General features: G+C 40.9%; 1 protein-coding gene across 1 annotated transcript in view; it reads right to left on the reverse strand.

Moving 5' to 3' along the window:
* Positions 1-204: 204 nt before the first annotated feature.
* The window catches only part of ABHD5 (abhydrolase domain containing 5, lysophosphatidic acid acyltransferase), a 38,814-nt gene continuing 13,613 nt past the window's right edge, over positions 205-25,405 (reverse strand). Inside the window, exons 2-7 of the mRNA XM_005278693.5 lie at positions 21,384-21,469; positions 20,756-21,128; positions 17,076-17,230; positions 13,992-14,103; positions 10,994-11,180; positions 205-2,401 (exon numbers count right to left, since the gene is read on the reverse strand). Coding sequence (XP_005278750.1) covers positions 2,312-2,401; positions 10,994-11,180; positions 13,992-14,103; positions 17,076-17,230; positions 20,756-21,128; positions 21,384-21,469 — 1,003 coding nt within the window. The 3' untranslated portion in view covers positions 205-2,311. The remainder of the gene's footprint in view (positions 2,402-10,993; positions 11,181-13,991; positions 14,104-17,075; positions 17,231-20,755; positions 21,129-21,383; positions 21,470-25,405) is intronic.

Below are 25,405 nucleotides of genomic sequence, written 5' to 3' on the forward strand. Positions count from 1 at the left end.
TACCTGTTAACCTATTCTCAAGTCTCCAGTTCAGCACCAAGTAACGCTAAGAAGTTTGAGACGTGTAAAAAATTAACACATCATTTACATTTCCTCTTTACACATTTTAGCTCAATTTCTCTAGGACTCAAAAGCAGTCACACAAGTATCTTTAGAAAAGCAACTGCCAATAGAAATATTCTTAGCAGAAAACACACACAAGCGTTTAATGCAATTTTTTTTAATAGTGCAAAATTTACATAAACAGTGATTTTTACTAGCACATTGAGTAGGAAAAATGAGGGCTATTTAGAGAAATTTTCATGTTTGGCATAAAACTTTTCTCCCCTTCCTTACATCCTTAGATGTGACAAACTGGAGCGCCCTACATTAATGCTATCTGAAAGTATTAAAAATTTGTTCCACCTTTTACTGGTTAGAAAAGAGACACCATATATTTTGGTGTCACATTCTGTACGTAATTGCAAATGTTCAGCTGAGTTCAGTTAATCAATGCAAATTAGACTGATAATTAAGGAAAAAAAACTATTCACTAACAAGGCATTCATTAACCAATCAGTCATGCTGCCATTTAATTTATGACCTATGTACAAAAATGTATGTGGTGTTCTGTATCTCCATTTTGAACACCGAATTTTAGAAAATACTGTTCTGTTTTATATAAATCTGGATTTGCTAATTAAAGATGCTATTTTATTTACTAATTTATTGCAATTAAATAATTTAGATGTATAGTATTAAGTACCACCAGTCAAGGCAATCGCAAGGACTGTTTGATGTTCTCATAGCACCATGTAAGTAAACATCTCCTTGAGGAGAAAGACTGTGCTCTACTGAAATACAATCTACATATAACAAATCTTCTCATAATCATAATATGGAAAGCAAAGCTATCCAGAAATTCTTTTTAAACCTTTAGAAGGTGATAACATTAGTTAAATATTTTATATAACAAATCAAGATACTTTCAGTAGTTATTCCAACAATCAAATGGAAATCAAAAAGTTTTATGTAAACTTGCTTTTTAAAAAATAAAACACCACATAATTTGGCTTTAAAGTGTCAAAGTACTTTGTTCAAAGTATTTTACTGAGCACCTGAAAACTAATGTCAAACTACACTTTTGTAAAGAACCAGAGTAGATTTGCTCCAATTGCGAAATACTGAATTGTTCAAACACTGCAGAAGGAATTCCTAAAACAAGCTACCGTTTACTTCATTGATATTATTTATTCCAGTAATATCCCTTCCTATAAGGGTGCTATTAAGATCCAATATTCTGTTGCATTTCCAGTATTTCCAGACTAGTTTCAGTATTCCAAAAATTTGTATTTGCGAGAAAATGGTAGGCTTAATCTTGAAAGCGAAAGATCAGGATTAATCTCATTAGTCAGACAGTTATTTCCTGGCATGAATCAAAATGGGTAATTCTAAAACCATTAGATTTGGGCTGGCAACAGGCCTTGTGATAATTGTATCAACATAAAAATAGGTTGTGCAACTAGCAGGCCACTTCTGTATTTCAAGCCATTGAATTCTATAGATAAAATATGTTCATGGAAGCATGAGTGTCAGCAACACCATTGTCTCTTAAAACTGAAGTTCCCTAGGAGATTAGACACATGAAAGAATGTCTTGTGAAGAATATAATAGAATCCAATAGGCAAAAAAGTACCGTAAGCTTCAACGCACCTTATGCCCAAAGACAAGCTGTGCTAATTATTTTGGCCCTGCCACTCTCCAAACACCCGCTTCATAACTTGTCATCATGCCAAAATACAATGTTAAAATATTGTACATAAAGTCTTGGGATTGAAAGAGAAGAAATATTTTAATTTCACATTCTTACTATGAATGCATTGGCCTACCAAGTATGAATGTTTATAAAGTAACCAAGTCATACCTTTATACAGTATATTATTTATATAATGGCTGAGTATAGACATTCTTATGGTAGATTTAGAATGCAACATAATTTAAAGTGTTCAAAATTTTGCAAATTTCAATCAACTAAATTTTTTTTTCAGTTTAAAAACTAGTTATTTATATTTTCACTATATCAGACAGGCAAACAACATCTCTAAATATTTAAAGACAAGTCTCAAAGTAAACTGTACAAGGTTTCCATTTAAAATATTCCCCACTCAAAAGGCACTAAGTGGTTTAAGTGTGCAAGTGACTTCTTGGAAGAAACTGTGTGCAAACAGAGCCTGATTAACTAGCTCTACAGGCTTTACATTTTTGTAATGTTCTACAAAGTATTGCTAGTAAATGGTATGTATGATCAGACTTTATAAAGAGCTGAATTCAGTCAGTGCACAGAATCACATATCTCTTTTACTTTCTGATTGAAGTCTTCAGGTTGATCAGCATACACATAATGACCAGCCCCAAGGATAGCCTGGGAGGAGGAAGTAGAAAAAAAGAAGTCAGAATAACAAGAATGTCAACAAATCCTGAAACATTTGGACATGGGAAAAACATACATTAGGAAAAATAAAAATAAATAAATATCCAAACCTTCACACATAATCATGAGTCTGTTATTACATAGTGAGAAGGACATACTGTCCCCCATGTCTGGTCATACTGCAAGTTCCTTTGGTCACCTGAACAAAAACGCCAGGCCAGGATTTCCAAACAGGTTTTTACACCTAAATCAGACACTTGATTTTCAAAAGGACTGAGATCAATGGGAGCTGGTAGTTGCTCATTACTTTTGAAAATTTCTAACATCTACTTAAGATGTCTAAATGTGGATGTAGAAGCTTATATCAAACTTTAGGTTCCTTTATTTTAAATCTTGGCGCCAGCTCCTGTACATTACATTACAAGTGCTAATACACCTCTACCCCGATATAACCTGACCCGATATAACCTGAATTCGGATACAACACAGTAAAACAGCGCTTGGGGGAGGGGGGGCTGCGCACTCCAGCGGAACAAAGCAAGTTCGATATAACACGGTTTCACCTATAACGCAGTTAGATTTTTTGGCTCCCAAGGACAGCATTATATTGGGGTAGAGGTGTATTAAAATCAGATAAATCTAACAAGTGTTAGAATGTGCATTAGATGAGAACATTGATTAAAAAACTGACAGCCTATTGCACTCAATCCATATTGATTCAGCTGTGAGACTGGCTTCCAGCATAAGGAGGTAACAAGCAACTGCAAAGGAGGTGTAAACTGGGGGGGGGGGGAGAGGGGGGGAGAATAGGGAGAAAGTTGGTTCCTCAATAGAAAGAACAATCATTACATGTAAACAAGCTTTACATGTTAAGCTTGCTACCAAAATGCAGCTCCAACTCTCCCCCAAAAAATCTGGGCAGTGGTTCTTTGGCTCCTTCCATCTAAATACTTACAGAATGTCTGAATGTTTTTCATCTCTTATGAAACCGGGAAAGACTGAAAGAGCACTACAATAGATGATTAAGAACTGACTGAGGGCTTTAATTGCTGAGGAAACTCTAGACTGTGGCAACAGCTTGTTTGTCATTTCAACCCTCTAAATTAACTGCTATGATAATCAGGGAAAAGTCAAGTCAGATGCTGAAATTCACAACTGCTGGCACCCTCCTGAATAGTTTTTTTGTTTTGTTTTGGTAAAATTATCTAAGGGCCATTGCAACCACACCTGATATTTCTGTAATTTAGTTCTCTCCATGCCCAGACTGGTAAAGCAGGCCATTTTACAGTACTCTATGGGAAAGGCACCTGAACAATTTCCACTTAATTTTATATTGAAGCCATTATCCTCTTTTGAGCCTCCCTTCCCTGAAATTACAATTCACTTGCACTTCGGAGGGACAATTACTGTTTTGGAATTTCTAACTCTCTAGGAATCGAGACAAGTTATCTTAAGAGAAGAGAAATACTAGGAAGCTACAGAAAGTCACAAAATAAAATTTAATTAGAAATAAAGAGATCTAGTTAGATACTAAAATAAGCATTGCTAGGGAGAAACTTTACCAAGAACGGGAATACTACCTATAAGGAGACATTGGAAGAAGCCTCTCTCTCACCCTAAAGGATGCCTTTCAGTGTCCCCATTTTTCTTTCTGTGTTGCATTCGCCTTTTATAACCCACCTCTTGGCTGACAAAATGTTAACCTGAATTAGAATAGGACATTACATTAGCTCTCCTGTCCCTCAGAAAACCCAGACCAGATTGGTTATATCTGTTTGAATGACTCATGCATGTTCTACTCCCCACTCCCTAACTGTAACTTCTGTTATAGGAAGTCTGCTTGTTAAGCAATAACAGATAACTTTTGATAAATATATTTTTATTCACAAACATGTGTCACCATTTCAGGAAGAGGAGAAATGCTCTATAGAAGGATTTGACTTTCCCTAATCCTCCTATGCTGTATTGGGCGGTATTTTTGAGTCAATTATAAAACCAGGAAATTAAGAGAGAAAAATCTCATCTTGTCCACACTCCTTTCTCCCTGTACCTACTTCTGATACACGTGCATAGTCATTACCATCTTTTGTTCAACTTAATGACCTACAATATATTATGTCCAGAGCATGTTTGGGCAAGTTACTGGTCAGTCACATCCGGAAGACCACATAGCAGTAATATGATATCCAACACATTCCAAGATCTGACCAACTCAAAAAAGTAATTTGTACATCCATATTCAACCGTCACAGCTGTCTAGTATGATTTTGAATATGAATGGTAATAGTAAAGTTCATTTAGTCCCTTAGAAAAGTGGCTAATGTGTGTGTGTAAATATTAATCTAGGATGTAAGCACACACATCTGAAAGAGTAGCTCTCCTCACATATATAAATAAAGCCACATTGGCTGGAAAGACAAAATTGAAGATTTCTGCAATGATTGAAATGAGGGCACTTCCAAAACTTCAGCAGAAAACAGTTACCACTTATAAAAAATGTACGCACTACACAAAATGATTGGAACAATTATCACATTGAAGATTCCTTGATTAAGTAGTATGTAAATTTAGACTAAGTATTTTTTCTTTACAAAATACATTTCATTAGAACACTGTGGAGTTCATATTTTTTTAGACAGGAAAGATGACCTTACGTTTAAATTCCTGGACTGGAAATTAGGAAGAAATGTGGCTCAGTTCTGAATGCCACAACCAAATTTCCTTTTGACTTGAAACAAGTCACTTACTCTCTCTTGAGCCCCAGTTCCCCCACATGAAAAAAATGGAGATAAAAAGAGAGTTATTAACCTTTCTGTAACTGTTTGTCTTTGAGATGTGTTGCACATATCCATTCAAATGTAGGTGTGTGTGCACCCCAAACACAGTTACTTGAAATTTTTCCCTTAGTGGTATCCATTGGGTCGGCTCTAACACCCTCTGGTATCAGGTGCTCATAGTGCTGGTATAAGGGGCCCTGCCAACCCTGCCCTCCTTCAGTTTCTTCTTGCCAACCGCCTCTGAAGAGGGGAGTGAGGGTGGGTTTTGGAATTGACATGTGCAACACATCTCGAAGAACCACAGTTACAGAAAAGTTAGTAAGCTTGCACATGTCCATTCCAATGTAGGTGACTCACAAACAGTTGTCCCATAGGTGGGTTTGGAGATCAAGTGCAGGCTGACTGTCACACAGCCCAGCCGAAACTGGCATTGCCTCAAGCCTGTTGTGTAATGACCTAGTACATTGTGAAGGTATGAACTGATGACCAGATGTCCTGAAGTGGAACATGTGCTAAAAAAAAGCAGTGGAAGAGGCTTGAGAACTTGTAAAGTGAGCTGTTAAGTTAGCTGGGGGCAAAATGTTCGTGAGGGTGTAACATGCCTTGATACACTAAGTGATCCACGATAAGGTTCGCTGTTCAGAAATGGGGAGACATTTCATCCTTTCTGCTATTGCTATGAACAGCTGAATGTATCTGCAGAATGGTTTGGTACTTCATATTGTAGAAGGCCAGGGCACACCCAACATCTAATGAGTGGAGGCGCTGTTCCTCCCTGTTCTCATGTGTTTTAGGGTAGAACACTGGCAGGAAAATTGTTTGACTCCAATGAAAAACTGTGATAGAACTTTCAGGATGAGTGATAGGTGCAGTCGCAGCTGGGCTGTATCCTTATAAAAGACAGTGTATGGGGGCTCTGAAGTAAGAGCTCATTTCTCTGAAACCCGTCTGACTGAAGCGATGGCCTCCAGGAAGGCTACTTTCCAAGAGAGGAGTAACAGTGAGAATGTTGCCAGTGGTTCAAACGGGGGTCCCGTGAGTTTTGACAGGACTAGGTTTAGGTCCCATGGGGGGTGGGATTCCTAACTTGGAGGAATATCATCTCCAGGCCTTTGAGGAACCAGAGTACCATGTCATGTGAAAAGATAGAACAGTTGTCGATCTTGGAATGGAAGGCCGAGATGGCCGCTAGACGAACCTTTACTGAGGAAAAGGCTAGCCCTTGCTATCTTAGCAAAAGCGGGTAGTCTAGAATGAGATGCAGAGAGAACTACAGAGGCAGGGCCTGTTGTTGTGAACACTAGCTGGAGAACCTCTTCCATTTTGACAGGTAGGTAGCTCTGGTGGAAGGCTTTCTACTGCTCATTAGGACCTTGTGGACTTGCTCTGACCAAACTTGCTCCTCTGGATTCAGCCATGGAGCTTCCAGTCAGACAGGTGCAGCGACGTGAGGTTTGGGTGCAGCAGTCGACCAGGATCCTGGGATGTCACATCTGTGTGCGACAGGAATTGCAGGGGTGTCTGCAGGATGAAGAACCAATGCTGCCAGGGCCAGGAGGATAACCCATGCTCAGTCCCGCTTGATCTTCATCAGAAACTTGTAGATCAACGGGATAAAAGTGTGAAGGATAAAGGAGTGAAAGCATAGTACAGGTGCCTCGTCCATGGTAACAGGAACGCATCTCCGAGAGACCCCAGGCTGTGGCCCCTCAGGGAACAGAATTGATAGTATTTCCTGTTGGATCGGGTGGCAAACAGGTCTATAAGGGGAATCCCCTGCTGTCAGAAGATGTCCCTTACAATGTCTGGATGAAGAGACCATTCGTGGTGAGAGGAGAAAGACCAGCTGAGGTGATCTGCTAGCTGGTTCTGAGTCCCAGGAAAGTAGGCTGCTTCTAGAGTGCGATGCAGAGTTACCACAGGCAGAATGCTTCCTGGTATGGGAGGGAAGAACGTGCACCATCTTACCTGTTTATGTAGAACATAGCCATCGTATTGTCCATGAGGACTGAAAGAGATTTGCCTGTCAAATGAGGTAGAAACACCTGGCATGCTAGACATACTGCCCTGAATTCCCTGACATTGAAGTGCAGGGAGAGCTCTTCTTGGGTCCAAAGGCATTGGGTTCTGATGGGTCTTAAGTGGACTGCTCGACAGAGGGTTGATGTGTCACATTCAAGGGACAGGGATGGGTGAGGTCTCGAGAAGGGTACCCCCGTGCATACCGTGGGGCTGTCCAGTCAGCATTTGTCCAGTGATGAGATGAGGCTGAGACCGTGAGAACTGAGTCCAGGTGATGGTGAGAGAGGGAATAGACCAGGGCTAGCCAGGCTTGCAGGGGTCTGAGTCTTAGCCTTGCGTGCTGCACTACATATGTGCACAACGCCATGTGGCCCAGGAGACTCAGGCACTTTCGTACGGTCGTGATTGGATAGCTTCAGAAAGATCGTATCAGGGATGCAATCATGAGGAACCGGTTGTTTGGAAGCAGAGCCCTCGCTTGCATTGAGTCGAGTTTTGCCCCTATGAACTCTACCCTTTGGACCAGGACCAGGAAAGTTCAACAGAAGGCCCAATACATAGGAAGTTAATTGAAGGAGATGGATGTCGGCCTCTACTTGAGTTCTGGACCAACCCTTGATCAGCCAGTCATCCAGGTATGGAAATATATGGATTCTACTGCCAGACATTTTGTGAAAACTTGCAGAGTGGTCAAAAGGGAGCACTGTGAACTGGAAGTGACTTTGGTTCACTACAAATCTTAAGAAACGTCTGTGACCAGAGAAGATCGAAATGTGGAAGTAAGTGTCCTTTAGATTGAGGGTGAAATACTAATTCCTGGGATCCAGTGAAGAGATGATGGAGGCCAAGGAGACCATGCAGAACTTCAGGTTCTTTAGAAATCGGTTGAGACTGCGCAGGTCTAAAATGGGTCTGAGACACCCCCACATGGCTTTCGGAATTAGGAAATAGTGGGAATAGAACCCCTTTCCTCTCAAGCGAGAGGGAACTTGTTACACAGCTCCCACCCAAAGGATGGACTGGGCTTCTTGTTCCAACAGGAGCTCATGAGAAGGGTCCCTGAAGAGGGACAGAGAGGAGGGGTGGGCAGGTGGGGTGGGCAAGAATTGGATGGTGTAACCCAGTTCTATGGTGCTGAGGACCCATCCGTCTGAAGTAATCTGGGTCCAGGCATCCAGGAAATAGGAAAGCTGGTCAGAAAATGGGGGGGGGGGGGCGGGAAGCTGGATGCGGTGTAGAAGAGATTGTGATGTCAGCCTCGATCGTCTCATCAAAAGGAATGCTTTGACAACCTGGGGTGCCTGGGGGCTGACTGAGTAGGGCCTGTTCAGGATGACTGGGGATGGGGCTTTCACCTAAACCCTCTGTTCCTTCTCTTCTGGTGGCCCTGACAGGCTATTTGAGGGAAGTAACGGCTTGGCCGCTGAGGCCTGTATTGCTTCCTGGCACCTGCTAGTATGCAGAGCCCTGGGGATTTCAAGGTCACATGGGAGTCCTCCGAGAAGAGCGACAATCCCTCAAATGGGAGGTCCTGGATGCTCTGGGTGTACCTCCTGAGGGAGACCCGAGGATTGAAACCAGGAGCTCCTATGCATTGTCACCGCAGTCACCCTCGATCTGGCTGTGGAGTCAGCAGCATCCAGGGCTGCTTGCAGGGAGGCTCGAGCTACAGTTTTCCCTTCCTCAGTTAGGGAGGAAAACGCCTGTCTGGGGGAGAAGATCCTTGAATTTAATCAAGTATTCCCACATGTTGAAGTTGTAGTGCCCCAACGGGGCCTGCTGGTTTGCTATACAAAGTTGCAGGCCCCCTGATGGGTAAGCCTTGCACTCCAAGAGGTCTAGCTTTTTAGGTCCTAGCCTTTGGCACAGAGCTCTGCTGTCCCTGGTGGTCTTGCTCATTGGGTGCCACAACCACCAATGATCCCGGGAGGGATGGGGGTGGAGAACAGGAACCAACACCCCTTGGCCGGAACAAAGTATTTACGCTCTGATCATTTCGCCATCAGTGGAAGGGAGGCAGGGGTTTGCCACAGGGCTTTAATAGAGTCCATGATGGCATCGTGTAGCAGCAGAGCCACTCTGGATGGGCCTGCTTGCGACAGAATATCCAGGAGGCTGTGTGTCACCTCCTTAACCATCTGTTTGGACCTCTAGGCTTGAGGCTACCTGTTTTAGCAGGTGCTAATACACCTTATGGTCATCTGGAGGTGGAGAGACCCCAGGTGCCACTGTGGCCTCACCCAGAGAAGATGAGGAGGAGGCTAAAGCCTGATGGGGAGCCTCAATTGGTCTCAGTGTCTGCAGGAGCTTGCAGGGCTTCCTCTTGGGGTTTGGTGCAGTGTTTGGTACCAGAGTATCTCTGTGCAGTACCAGGGTGCTCTAGCCTCCGAGATGACCGAATAAGAGCGTCTTGAAAGGTACTTTGAAGTGGGTGAAACCCCCAACGGTTCCAATAAGGCCACTGCATGGTAGTTGGGTCCCCTGGATATGGTGGCCATGCACCCGGAGGCCCCGATTAACCTAGTGCCATGATGGAGTGGAAATGGCCCAGGGAGCAGCGGGCTTGGCTGCTTTGGCGGGGTAGTACATTTCTGCCTCCGAGTCTGCTGAGGACTAAGGTGCGCTGCAGAGACCAGGGCGGTGCCATGCCACTGGGTGCCAGAGAAGGCTGCTTAGGGGCCCTTGAGGATCTCAGCAAGGGTTCCCCCTTGGACATTTGACACAGTTCTGGTTGAGGTGCTGGCGTCGATTCCCTGCTGCTTGGGGGCACTGATGGTGCCAAGTCTTGACCCTCCAGGGAGCCTAGTACTGGCAGAGTTAGAAGATCCTTTGCAGCTCCGAAGGCTTCGGGGGTTGACGGGACAGTAAACTATCCGGTACTGTGGTCCTGAGTGGGTGTCGTAGGACGTGCCAATACTGGGACTGTGGGCACCTGGCGATGTGGCACCAGGGATGGAGAGAGGCCCAGCACACGTCTCGCCCTCTCCCTGTCTCTTTTGTCCTTTTGCACCAGAGACCGGCTCTTCTCCTGGCACTGGCAAAGATGATCGGTGCCAAGTCTCAGCGCAGCTCTGAATCTGTTCATAAGCTGCCTCCATAAGGAGGACATTCGAAAGAGCAGTCCTTCTGGGTCCGGGGCTTGAACTCTTTACAAATTTGGCAATGGTCTTTCCTATGAGCTACCCCTAAGCATGTCAGACAGCTCGAGTGTGGGTCGCTCAAAGGCACAGACTTCCTACATGACGCACAAGGCTTAAACCCCAGTGACCAAGGCATGCCTCAGCACTGGGACAAATGACAACTCTGCTATCTAAGAGCGGAGTCGTCCAATCTATGTAAAAACTAACTACTAAAAATTATGAGCATTATTTACACTAAAAGGTTAGGAAAGAGAGGAGATTGCCTAAGCAACAAGAGGTTTCAGCAACCGTCACAGGCGGTAAGAAGGAACTGAAGCAGGGTAGAGCCCCTTATCCTGGTGCTATGAGTGTGCGACACCAGAGGATGCTAGAGCCGACCCAACAGATACCACCAAGGGAAAGATTTCTGGCAACTTTGCTTGGGGCGTGCACACACCTACATTGGAATGAACATGTGCAAGCACTCGAAGAATACTTATTTTCTCCCACCCTTTTTCTGGTATAGAAATCAGATCAGATATCCTATCCAGAGTTTTAAACTATAAGACTACCATTCCAGGGCTGGCACCAAACAGGACGAAGAATGGATACAATCTACACAAACCCATAAAAAGAAAAAACAAGGGCTAGAAAAATTCACTTACTATTGTCTTTACGTATGAATTTGGTCGCAGAGACTGGATGGTACTACCAGAATTGCCGTCTATACAAGAACGTGCTCCATAAATCACAGTGATGGGGATATCTTGATGCATGTGAGCGATCCGCTGTAACATTGGCCTTTTTGCCCATCCATAAGGAACAGTCATGTTCTTGAAAGCAGTTTCACCACTTAAAATGTCAAATGAAATAAGTGCAAAGTAACGCACATTAGAAACAATAAACTCAACTATACATACAAAATTATGGAGTCTAAATTAGCTGTTACCACTCAAGAAAGATCTCAAGTCATCGTGGAGAGTTCTCTGAAAATCCATCTGCTCAATGTGAAGTAGCAGTGAAAAAAGCTAACAGAATGTTAGCAACCATTAGGAAAGGGATAAATAATAAAACAGAAAATATTATAATGCCACTATATAAATCTATGGCACACCCACACTTGGAATACTGCATGTAGATCATGGTAGTCTTATCTGAAAAAAGATAATAGAATTGGAAACGGTACGAGAGAAGGACGACAAAATGATTAGTGGCATGGAACAGCTTCCATATGAGGAGAAATTAAAAAGACTGGGACTGCTCCACTTTAAAAAGAGATGACTTGGGGGGGCAAAGGGGAGGGAGATATATGATAAGAGATCTATAAAAATCATGAGTGGTGTGGAGAAAATGAATAGAGAAGTGTTATTTAGCCCTTTACATAACACAACAACCAGGGGTCACCAAATGAAATTAACAGGCAGCAGGTTTAAAACAAACATAAGGAAATACTTCTTCACTCATGCACATTGAACCCGTGGAACTCATTGCTAGGGGATGTTGTGAAGGCCAAAATTATAACCAGTGTTGTTGCCAACTTAGCTACTTTGTCACTAGATTTAGCGACTTTTTAGTTTCCTTAGCGAGAAAATAAGTTTCAAAGTGACCAGTGACAAATCTAGTGACTTTCACTGCCAATTACAGTGACATTCAAAGAAGTCACCAATATGTATAGTCACAAAATCATTCACAAGCAGCTCAATAGTGTTAATAAAATCCAATCCATGCTATTATTATTATTATTATTATTTACAGATTTAAACATTTTATTAAAGCTAATGTTCAAATTATGTAATACATCGGTTATGAAAGAATGTCTGTACATCTGGATATAATGCTTAAATTATCAAAAAGTACAAATGTTGGTTTAAAAGTAATACAATATATAGTACATAATTAGCAATAACCCAAATAAGATTAATAAATTTAACTACTACATTCTGTTGCACACCAAGTCAATGTTATTATGTCTCAATTGAGCATGTCCTCGGAGGGACTCGCATTCCAGGGCTTCTTGGGCTGAGATTACTATAATCTGCAGGTGAGGAAACAAAGTTTCTGGAGGCTAATTAAATAATTTGCTAAAGCCAGGCACACTTTGGAGAGAGCAGCCCATTAGCCAGACTTGTTTTTACCCAAATGTGTTCTTTGTTGCTGCTCTGTAGTAGGTAGCACATCCCAGGTCAGCTGGGGTTGATTAATTTCAGCTAAATCTCCCTTTCTTGCCAGCCTGGATTTGAGTTGACAGGTTAATGAAAGAAAGAGCCCAGAGCCAGAGGGAAGAGGCATTCACCTGACCTGAGCTCGATGCTTCAGGGAGCCAAGAAAGTAGATTTAAAAACAAATCTGCTAGCTGGACCCCTTCCCAATCCCACCGCTTCCAGGGTTTGATTTTTGAAAACAGCTGGGCTGCTAACCCCAGGCCAAGCCAGGGAAGGAGTAAAAGCGAGCCAAAATCAAGCAAGCTCCACCTTCGATCCTGAAGTAAGAGCTTCATCCCTGGAGGCACGGTGCCTCCCGCCCCATTGGGGCACATGGTCCTGTCACATCCCACCCCATCTTCCATCCGTGTGGCTTTCCTCACTGGCTAACCTCACTGCGCCCTGCCCGCTTTATTAGCGATCTTCCCCTGCATCACAGGGTGCACTACCTACTACGGAGCAGCGAGAAAGAATACATTTGGGTAAAAACAAGCCCTGGCTAATGGGCTGCTCTCTCCAAATTGTGCCTGGCTTTAGCAAAATATTTAATTAGCTTCCATAAACTTCTTTTCCTCACTTGCAGATTATAGTGATCGCAGCCCAAACAGCCCTGGAATGCGATTCCTTCCGATGACATGCTCAACTGAGACATAATGACTTTGACTTGGTGTGCAACACTACTGAGCTGCTTGTGAATGATTTTGTGACTGTACTCATGCCTGAGCACACATTTTTAATATAAATAAACACACACACACACACACACACACAATCAATTCTCTGGAAATTTTATTTAGTGACATTTTTGACTCCTTTTGAGTGCTTAAACAGCTACATCTAGCGACTTTTCAGGGTCTGTCTGGTGACTTCCTGCTATGTGAAGTTGGCAATATGAGATTCTGGGTTCAAAATGAATTAGGTAAGTTCATGGAGGATAGGTCCATTAATGGCTATTAGCCAAGATGGTCAGAGATGCAACCCCATCTCTGGATGTCCCTAAACCTCTGACTGGGTGGGCCTATACAACAGGGGATGGATCATTCAAAATTGCCCTGTTCTGGTCATTCCCTTTGAAGCATCTGATACTGGCCACTGTTGGAAGACAGGATACTAGGCTAGATAGACCACTGGTCTGACCCAGTGGGGGCATTCTTATAAGAACATCCTTTGGATTGAAACTTAGCTCCCAAGTGTTCAGCCAAAGTTAAAAAAAAAAAAAAGAGAGAGAAATAAACTCAAACTTGGTGGACCTAAAATTAGGATTGCAAAGAGATAAATGAACAAGCAAAGTTCAATATTGTTTTGCTTTTAAAATTAACACATTAAATGCTAGCAGCCTAACAAACAACCTTACAATAAAAAACCAGTGTGCGTGCATTACTGGGGGCACTGAAGGAGGAGAAGGGTGGCTGTTGAATTATGAAACAGATTAATTTCAAAAATATTTTGGCAAACTTATCACCTGGGTGACTGTACGTTGCAGTGGTAGATATATTCAGTCACAGTGTTATCATCAAACATAGAGGAATATTTTCGCTTAAAGTCTGGTCTTAAACGCTGTACAAGGCTTAATCCTGTTGAAAAAAAAAAGTTTAAAAAATAATTATGGGAGAGCTGGTAGTAACCTCCTTTATTTAGGTTGACTAACACTTTCCCATTATAAAAAGGTCCTGGAGGTTGTGGCTGAGATAATTTTGGACAAGTCACCATCTCCCCTTCCATCATTTGCGTTCCTTAGGAAAATTCTGGCACCATGTATGATATCAAAACAAATGGACACAAACATTCTAAAAAGAATGGGCACCACACTGTATCAGAGCAGCAGCCGCAACCCCCCAACCCCTCCACACACGCTGTATGGCGAAGGCCTGAGAGCAGCTGCAGCAGAGAGGGAGTAAAGGGGTCAAGATAGAGGAACTGGGCTGGGCCAGGCTCCACTAAGCCAACTCTCCAGACCCAGCACATGGCTCCAACAAACCATTCCCCACCCTGAGGACTCTACATGGGGTAGGAGCACCCCAACTCCTGGCAGGGAGGATGTGCTGGAGGAGATAGCCAGGCCAGGTTCCTTCCTTTAACTCCTGGACCTTGCATATGGCCTGAGTGGCTCATAACCCCCTCTTGGAGGAACAGCCTTCTCCTGTTGCCAGCTGATTTATTTAGTCCTGTAGCTCAAGAGGTAGACGTCTGGGCTGGAGGTTTGCTGGCTGAACCCTACTGATGATGTGGGAACTATAGTACACCTCTACCCCAATATAACGCGACCCGATATAACCCAAATTCAGATATAACGCGGTAAAGCAGTGCTCCGGGGGGGGCGTGGCTGCGCACTCCGGTGGATCAAAGCAAGTTCGATATAACGCGGTAAGTTTTTTTGGCTTCCGAGGACAGCGTTATATCGAGGTAGAGGTGTAATTGAATTTAAGGGGTTTTTTAAAACCTTTTTCTTAAAAAAAATTCTCTAGGAAATTACATACAAACACTACATTATAAGAACAACATTATTTTGGTTGCAAAACCAAGCACTTGAAAATTAGGGAATGTCACAATTAAAGTTGTCCATGCAATCCTCATTCTGTCCTTTTGTACACATTAAGATATTGTTCTTAGCTTTCTTTTCATTTTCAAGTGGTTGACTTTGCAACCTTAAAAGAACGTTATTTAACATATTTTGTATATGTAATCATAGGACTCAGAGTTAGTCTAACTCTACTCTCAGTGACGCCAATAACCGTTTTACCATTGGCTTCAATGATAGTAAAGTTAGGACACCACTGAGTTGTTTTGAAAATCCTATCCATAATCCACTATTAAATGCCTTTTCCAATTTCTGGGGCATGAATGAGGGATTGCTGGCTGAAGGTCAACCCAGATAAGACAGAATCGGTGCTAGTAAAAGGTGGTAGCAAACGGAAGACATGTCGAAGACTATATCTCCATCTTTAATTGAAGATGTGACCTCACCATTTATGACTTGGGTTTATAATCTGGAGGTAAGGTTCAATCCTCAAATGCTGGTAAACAGTCACAGCAACAGCAAGGATCATAATGCTGCTTCCCCCACCAGTTTCGGGCCAAAGGGCTATGACCATTTATGTAGACCTTGTTACCATGATCCATGTTGTTATAATCTTGAGATCAAACTATTGCAATATACTTTATGTAGGGTTACACTTTAAATCAGTTCAGAAACTGAACCTAATGCAATAGGTTGCAGCTCACTTATTAAGTGGAGGTTTTAGTCATGAGCATGACACCAATGCTAGGTTATTTGCACTGGCTTTTCGTAGTATTCTACATAGAGTTTAAAGTGCCGTTTTAGATTTACAACCCCAAAACTGGCTTTGGACCTAGTATTTGAGAGACTGCTTATTTCTATGTACCATCCTGCTACAAATGAAGTGCCTGCACTTCAATAAAGTGGAGACTACCAGCAGGGCATTTTCCGTGGGTGGCCCCATTTTGGAATGCATTTTCCACTCTGTCATAAGTCCAAGTTTATTGATCTTAAGGCGACATTGCCAAATATTTTTCCTGGAATGTAGGGTGAGAGAAGGAAGCAAAGAGCTGCGATATATTGGTGAGTGTGAGGGTCATCTCCCTTTTCAGTTTTAAGACTACTTCTGTATTTGCATTTGTTGATCAAGTCAGCTTGTATTTTTAATGTTTATCAAAGACAACTTGAACCTTTGGATAGGTTTTTTTGTGCGTGTTGTCTAGATAATTTAAAAAATGAATACTCCACATTAAATCAAGTAATAGAGTTTCTAACTTATAAATGGATTTAATTATTCTCATCCCGTCACCAGAAAGAATCTCACCCCCTCATCGGAAAGTCAGAATCTACGGTTAATCCACAATAGAATAGGAAGAAAGGAACCCCTTCCTTATGTGAAAAAAATTGAACAGATGTTCATGAAGAATTACAACAGAAGCTAGGACTGTTGGGGGTTTTTAAATCTATGAAAGACGAACAACGGTTGCATTTTAGAGAAAATTTTCTTTGGCACAGCAATCTATTTTTAAATTAGAATTTCCACATTCCCCAAAAAGAGTGGAATACTGTTAAGAATAACTAAACTGAATTTTTAAGTTAGAGGCATCATCTGTTAGCTTTATTTCTGTGCAACCACTTGATAATCGAATAGTCTTATTATGTAAATTAGAAAAGCCTCTACTTCAAAGAGTAATCTTGTTTGCAAAGTAACAAATTAATATGTCCAAAAGGCTAATTACCTTAGTCAAGCTTTTAAAACACACAAAAGCCTCTTTCCAATTTGCATATTAAATTATATTATATATATTTTAAAGAATACAGGTAGTTCAAATGTAAACAAAGGCTAGATATTCCACTTTTTTTTTTAAACTCATGATAGATGGGTGATGTGGCTCCAGATGCTTTATGAAATAAATGATGGGCCAAAAACTATTTATAAGAAGGCAATTAGCAATTATAAGAAGGCAACATCTTAATGAAGTGTTTGCTCTGTATTCATATTTAAAATAAATAGAAATAGTATTTTAACAAATATTAATTAGCACTCACCAAAGGGTCCTGCTAACCTGAGCCCAGCTAATGGATTAAATGGACTCAACATAGCTCCTAGTGCTTTAATCCAGATTGGAATTGGTCTTTCTTGTTCAGCATTGTCAGGCCTCTCTGGAAAACCCCATGGCTCCACTAAGATAAGGTGCTTTACCCTGTTGGCAAAAAAGGTTTGGGAGGTTTAGTGTATATAAAATGGTTTGAAGTCTCTCACAATTTATTGTGAAATGAGAAATATTAAAGCTAGCTATCTGAAAATTAAATAATCTATGTTATTCACCATCACTGTCATATCTTATGATCTAATTTCTGATCTCTCATTAGCATAAGAAAGTAAAATCCAAGAGAAGAATCAACACAAAACCAGCTGTTAGGCACTGTATTCTGTGAGCTAGAAAGATCAGATTTGTCCTTGTAAATCAGGTAGAGGGTATAGCAGAAGGGGTAATCACTAGCAGCCAGCATGGATTTACCAAGAACAAATCATGCCAAACCAGCTTGATTTCCTTCTGTGACAGGCTAACTGGCTTGATGGATAGGGGAAATGCAGTGGACATAATGCATCTGGACTTCAGCAAGGCTTTTGACTCAGTCCCACATGACATTCTGGTACGTAAGCTGGAGAAATGCGTGCTTAGCAGAACTACCATTAAGTAGATACACAATTGATTAAACAATCACAAAGAGTAACTGTTAATGAAACGATGTCAGACTGGAGGTCTCAAGTGGGGTTCCAAAGGGATCTGTGCTGGGTCCAATGTTCTTTAACATCTTTATTAATAACCTGAATGTAGGAATAGAGAGCATACTGATCAAATTTGCAGATGACACAAAACTGGCGGGGGGTTGAGGGTTGCCAACACTTTGGAGGGCAGAGCTAAAATTCAAAGGGCTCTTGATAAATTGGAGAACTGGGCTATAGACAACAAAATGAAATTCAACAAAGACAAATGTAAGGTGCTACACTTGGTGAAGAAAAACCAAATGCACAAATACAGAACAGGGGATAACTAGCTTGGCAGCAGCATTACTGAGAAGGATCTGGGAGTTGTGGTGGATCACAACCTAAACATGAGTCAGCAGTGCAAAAAACGCAAATGCAATTTTAGGTTGCATTAACAAAGGCACAGCATGCAAGTCATACAAGGTGACAGTACCGCTCTACTCAGCACTGGTTAGGCCTTAGCTCAGTGGTTCTCAAACTTTTGTACTGGTGACCCCTTTAACATAGCAAGCCTCTGAGTGCGACCCACCTTATAAATTAAAAAAACACTTTTTTATATATTTATGCCATTATAAATGCTGGATGCAAAGTGGGGTTTGGAGGTGGAGGCTGACAGCTTGCGACCCCCATATAATAACCTCGTGACCCCCTGAGGGGTCCCGACCCCCAGTTTGAGAACCCCTGCCTTAGCTGGAGTACTGTGTCCAATTTTAGTCACCAATGTATAGAACAGGGGTCGGCAACCTTTCATAAGTGGTGTGCCAAGTCTTCATTTATTCACTCTAATTTAAGGTTTCGCGTGCCAGTAATACATTTTAAAGTTTTTAGAAGGTCTCTTTCTAAAAGTCTATAATATATAACTAAACTATTGTTGTATGTAAAGTAAATAAGGTTTTTAAAATGTTTCAGAAGCTTCATTTAAAATTAAATTAAAATGCAGAGCCCACAGACCGGTGGCCAGGACCCGGACAGTGTGAGTGCCACTGAAAATCAGCTTGTGTGCCGCCTTTGGCACGCGTGCCATAGGTTGCCTACCCCGGTATAGAAAGAAGGTAAAGAAACTGGAAAGGATTCAGACGTGAGCGACAAAGATTATCAAAGTGATGGAATACATATAAACAAAGGCTGAAGGAACTGGGTATGTTTAATTAGGAAAAGGAGACACTAAGGGGGGACATGAAAGTGGTCTTCAAATATTTGAAAGGCTGCCATAAAAAATTATGGAGAAAAGTTCTCTTGACAGAGAGGGCAGGGCAAGAGGCAATGGGTTCAAACTACAGCATAGCAGATTTGGATTAAATCTCAGGAAAAGCTTCTTAACTGTATGAACAGTAGGACAATGAAACAGACTGACTAGCGAGGCTGTGAAGTTCTTCCACTGCAGGCTTTCAAAGGGAGGCTGGATAGCCATCTGTCTTGGATGGTTTAGCTACAACAAATCCTGTATTTTGGCAAGGGTTACACTAAATGACCCTTGTGGTCCCTTCTAACCCTATGATTCTATGATCTGGTGTTTAAGGGGTTTGATAACATAATAACTTGCCTACTTTTAAATAAGTCACCTGACAAACCCAGGAGAGACCAAAGATGCTAGAGAATAACCACAAAAAAGCTCCAATCAAAACAAGAGTCCCCCTGCCCGAACATTAATAACTGCAGCTCTGGAATAATTTCGGTAGCATTTTTTTTTTTTTTTTAAAGTACAGGTTTCCGCAGCACCAGATATGCATTAGAGCAGTGGCTCTCAACCTTTCCAGTCTATTTTACCCCTTTCAGGAGTCCGATTTTTCTTCCCCAAGTTTCACCTCACTTAAAAACTACTTGCTTTCAAAATCAGAAATAAAATACAAAAGTGTCACTGAACACTATTACTAAAAAAATGATACTTTCTTATTTTTACCATACAATTATAAAATAAATCAATTGGAATATAAATATTGTACTTACACTTCAGTGTATAGTATATAGAATAGTATAAACAATTCAGTGTGGGGTCTGTCTTCCTAGATTCATCCCTACTAAGATCCCCCTTATAAGAGATTCACCCATTGGAAGGGGTAAAACAATATACTGTATTTTCATTTAAATACACAGATTTAACAAGAAAATTATTTTTAGCTTAAACCAAGCAAGTATTTATCTCCTATTGGCTAAGAATCTCTGATTTCTAATGATAAGTTGGAGAGAAAAATGCAGCCATACTTATACCTTAATGTTAACCTACCAGGGTGGGGAGAGGGAAAAATACTAAAACAGAAATTTTACTTTTAAAAGGACACATAATACTCAAATATAATTTATTTGACTGTAATGTCACAGTCTGATTAAAAACAGAAAAAAGAGACATTATGACATCCTTGTATAAATAAGGGTCGGGGAACAGGAGACAGCAATGGACTCCTAAAATCAGAAAAATCACCTAGAGGTCATTAATTTGTTGGTTCATCCTGCCTACTATGGGAGTTATGTTATTAATGTTTTTATTATGCAAATGCATCTGCAGCTTATGATGTCTGAACAATTTGTAAATATATACTTTAAAAGTTATGTTAAGGCAGATTATTAATAGTACAATATTTAACTCTAACTACAACATGCTCCAGGATGGCTGTTATACTTTTTGATTCTCATGCATTAACTGATTCTTCTGTTCAGGTTCAGAGCACTGCAAGAGGATGTTTAACAAAAATGGTTGATGGTTAGAACATAAACAAAGAATTTCTACTCATACTGTATTCATATTTTTCTACTCAGAAAAAAAAACAATTTGCATTTGGGGTGTAAACTAGATGATAGTGTCTCTTTAAATCAAGTCTTGAGCCAATTTTTACAACTAAAACTAATTCAGAAAGAACTTGGTTTTACATTCTGCTGCACTTCAAATGAATACAGATGTGTAGTATTAACATTAGTAAGAGACAGCAAAGATTTCCTTTATCCCTTTATTTTCACATACCTTGATGGGTACTTCAGTGAGTAAGCAGCAGCCAGGAATCCACCCAGATTATGGCCAAGTAAAATCATTCTGTCCAGCCCTACCTCCTGTCTCCATTCTTCTACAGCTTCTACAAACTGATTTTCTGCTTCTTCTGCATCAGTGTCAAACTGTGGTCTACTACTACGCCCAAATCCCAAGAGGTCAAATGCATAAACGGTCCTATTTTCGCAAAGCTCTTCAAAATTGAGAGCCCAAAGTCCAACACCTCCTCCAAACCCATGGAGGAGAACAAGTGGAGTTTTATATGAGAGGTCCTGAGAGAATGTTAGTGTCCATATTTTATTTCCATTGGATATGAAGACATATTGTTTACTGTACGTGCTTGTGATACCTGAAGGAAAAAAAAACACAGTTCAGATACTTTTTATTTTGTTAATCATATCTAGCAATCTGTTCAGTGGAAGTCTAGGGCAGGAATATCAAATATCTTTCAGATCAGGGTCAAAGATCCTAAACAAGGGAACACTGAGAATCTATACTACAGTCATGTTTGCTTCATTGCAATGCATTAAAAATAGCAATGATTGTTTCTCATGAAAAGTTACATGAGATCTGGGTATACTCCAGATGTGTAAAAAATACTTACACTTCAGTATTTTCTCTTCAGCTTCTTTAAGATGTGGCAGTGATGTGGGGCACCATGCAGGAAGCCAACTAGATAGCCATCCTGACCTACAGTAGCAGTAAACACAAAATAAATAGGTTTATAAATAAATTGGAATATACGGTATATAAACAAGCTACCTTCATTCTGCATTAGCTGAAGCTTTAATGATCTTCAAGTATTGCCCCAAGTAGAGCACACAAGTACACCAGACCATTATGTACAAGGACCACGAGCATGACATGGAGTTTCAGCCTTTACCTTCTCCTTACTTGTTCGTTTGTGTCATAAGCTTAAGCAGTAACACAACAGGGAAAGTCTGATGAGCGTGCCCAGTGAAGCTGCAGATAGCACAGATCAGATACACATAGAGCAGGTGATTATAGAAGAAAGACAGTCAATCAGAATTCAGCATTTCATAATCTGGGTCCATTGCCATTCAATAATATTTAGTTACCTTTACAACAGTCACTCTGAATCATGACCTTTCTGTGTAAAAAAGTGATTTGTTTAAACCATCAGAATTTAGGAGCTGTGTTCAATTTCTCAATAAACACGTTTAAAAACAAATACTACATTATCCTCTCAGGTGCTCAGATCAATCAGTGAACTGAACGCACTCAGCATCTTGCAGGAGCAGGCTCTTAAGAACATTAAAAAAAATGTTAAATAAAAAGTAAAACATGCATCCCACATCCCAAGTTTCATATTGTGGAAGTTCTGAACAGCAGCAGAGGCAATGGCATAAGTTTGTAGATTTAGGAAGACTGCACTGCATTGCTTTAACTACAATTTTTGTTTGGAAGAGTCTCTTTACACCCGTAAGGGTTAGAAACTTCCAGGGTTTCAATTAATTAATTAACTGATTTTAAAATAAGGTCAAAGTCTGCAGAAAGTGATGGCACCCTCCTGGGAAAATTCCCAAACTCCCTATGCCAAGTGGACTTTTCAAATTCTACCTCTTAAGTCAGCTCATTAGGCATTGGCATCCCAACACACAGGCACCAACTTTCCAATGTGCTGGGGGGTGCTCAACCTCTGGCACTGCCCCAGGCCTTGTCCCCACCCCATTATGCTCCCTCGCTTCTTCCCCCCACAACTTCCTGCACGCCATGAAACAGCCCCATTATGCCCCCTCGCTTCTTCCCCCCACAACTTCCTGCACGCCATGAAACAGCTGATCATGGTGGGTGGGAGGCGCTGATCCGTGAGGTCCACCGGCAGGCGGGAGGTGCTGAGAGGGGAGTTGATATGGGGGCCGTGGCTCAGCACCCATCATTTTTGGGTGCTCCAACCCTGGAGCACCCATGGAGTTCGTGCCTATGTCCAAACATGTCTACCATACATTCTCATGTTGATTTTTTTTTAAATACTAACAGTAGAGGAAGACAGACAACACAAGACAGCTAAATTAGAATTTCAAATCAAACTAAAGGTTACACATTTTCAAAAACTTTTTTTTCTTATAATACTCTTAAAACTCTTTTTCTTGTCAGGTTTTTTGGGGTTTTTTTTACATCATTTTGCCTCAATTATGCTTTCCCCCCCTTTATGTTTCCACCTTTTTGTTTGCCCAGTCTCTTGGCATTTGTGAAAGAAAATAAAGCAATTAAATATTTGCTTCTACCAATGCTAAAGACTGTAGAACACTGCACTTAAGGATCACCTTAATGCTGTATGAGGGACCAATCCAACTCCCCTTAGAATGAGAATCTTTCCATTGACTTTTAAGTCACGGGAGTTGCATCTGACCCCAAGGCTCTCTTCCAAAGGCCATTGAAGTCAATGGAAGTCTTTACACTGACTTTTAATGGGATCTGGATCAAGTCCCAAGAGATAGAGTATTTGAATACAGTTGGTTTCCAAGCTGATCGACAAGTCTAGCTATCTAAAATTTAGATTTTTTTTTGAAAAAGTATATTTGGCATCAGCACAAAGCAATTTGGCCAACTATTAACCATCAACTTGTACCATGAAATTTAAAACAGTTTAATGAAAATTATCAATTGATATAATCAATTTAGTTTTAATTAATTACTGTCTTAAAAACTGATTATAACAACACCTTGGTATCTTTTGGGCCACTGTGTTAAGTCAAATGTCTCTTCTAGTGATATACTAAGCTGAAGAATATTACCACATGATCCTGAGATCAGCAGTTTAACACCCAATCGCTTTTCTTCCCACACCCTCAAACTGATACTGTATAAATGTCTAAGCCATATCTTGATTAAAGAAAAAAACCCTCAAAATTTCTTTAAAAGGGGAAAAACATTTTAGCAATAAGGAAATGTCTCTACTGTTAAAGACAGCTGTAACAAACATGTCAAAATGGTGGCAGTGCAGGTCTGCTGGCCATCCTCAGAGTTGTCCAGGTCCACAGTTCCCACAGTTTGGAGAGTCGCAGTCGCCTCTACAGGAGCCTGCAGCACATGTCCTTCCCCCTCCTCAGCCAGCCCAGACTGAGCTGGGCTGCCTCCTTTTATCTGTCCCTTCCACCTGAAGCATGCGCAGCAAGGGTAAAGGGGTGTGGTCTCCTGTCCCAACTGATAGATTTCAGTGTTAGTTCCCTGATTGGTCAGGCCCCAGTGGCCCAGTGCTGGGTTGGTACACCCGGCACATTGTTACTTGTATCTTTTCTTTGGGATGGGCAAACTTCAGTCTTCTGAAAACAAGTATTTAGTTTCCTCTATCTGTGCTAAATCTGTCATATTTAAATGACTAAAAGTAGCTTTATTTTTGTATTGCCTATTTTAATTTCTGTTAAATAAATTTGCACCCTACAATCGGTGGATGAATTATTAAAGAAAATTGAAGGTTTAGCGTTCTCATAAATACAAAGATATACTCGCTTAGTTATCTGAATTAAAGGTTTTTCATATTTTTCATTCCAGATTCTTAGTTTCATGCCTTCAAAAATCTTTTTTTTTTTTTTTTTTTTTAAAAGAGCGAATAAGTCTTTGATATGACAAGCAGCTAACTGCAGAGCAGTAAAAGGTGACCAAGATCAGGCAGGTAAATGGCCAGGGTAGCTTCATCATCTACATAACAAGCTTACACACTGCTGGGGTTGAGAAGCGATGCACACAAGGCATTTGACATGTAGAGTATGTAATCCTGACTGCAATAGGCAGAGGGCAACAGTGAGCATGTATTAAAAGGATACAATCAATTTGAAAACTAGTCAAAGCTTAAAGTGGTTTCAAGTCCTACACTTTCCCCAGAATCTTCCTGTCAATTTATATAGTTTTACAATCACATTTTCTGTTTTTTTTTTAAAGTGGTTTCATTCCTCAGTTGCTGTGTGAAGCTACCAAACAAAACAAAAAAATCACCTGATATTGAATATACAAGGAGAAACAGACACTCACTATACTAAATGCTATCAAATACACTAAGTAAACAAAAAAAGAAAGAGAGAAAATAACCTCTCTAATCTTTCAGTTGTACTCATTTTTGATGACCCTTGTAACACCAACAGGCAAAAAGAATTTCAGTGAAGTATGTTTTTTAAGTAGACAATGTCCTTTTAATGACATCTTTGACTTGATAGAACACCGATATGGTTCCATGTAGGACAGAATCTACAGTTCACACAATTTCCAAGCAAGTGAAAGTTTACCAGCAACCACCTTAAAATAACTTGAGGAAGTCTCTAAGGGCTTAAAAGGCATGAGAGCTTTCAAAACTATGTTCAGAGCATGAGTCAGAGGAAACGTAACTAGATTGCCATAAAGAAGCAAATTAAGTGCATGGGGACCCCATTAACCACAGCACAAGTAGGCCTCATTCAAGAGAATACAAACTTGAACCCAGAGAAAGCTCAAATAGCTCCCTTATCTAGCTCATCTCTAAGAAAAGTTAATTGCCAATCCAATCTTTGGTTTAACATCTTTCCTGGCATCAAAGCCAAAAAGTTCTTCATATCATCTAATAAACCACAGAGGTGGAACCACCTAAGAATGGAGCAGTGTGGAAAAAATCACTGTCTGAGACACCCTCCC

Source organism: Chrysemys picta, chromosome 2, assembly GCF_011386835.1.
Source record: "Chrysemys picta bellii isolate R12L10 chromosome 2, ASM1138683v2, whole genome shotgun sequence".
NCBI classification, from domain to species: Eukaryota; Metazoa; Chordata; order Testudines; family Emydidae; genus Chrysemys; species Chrysemys picta.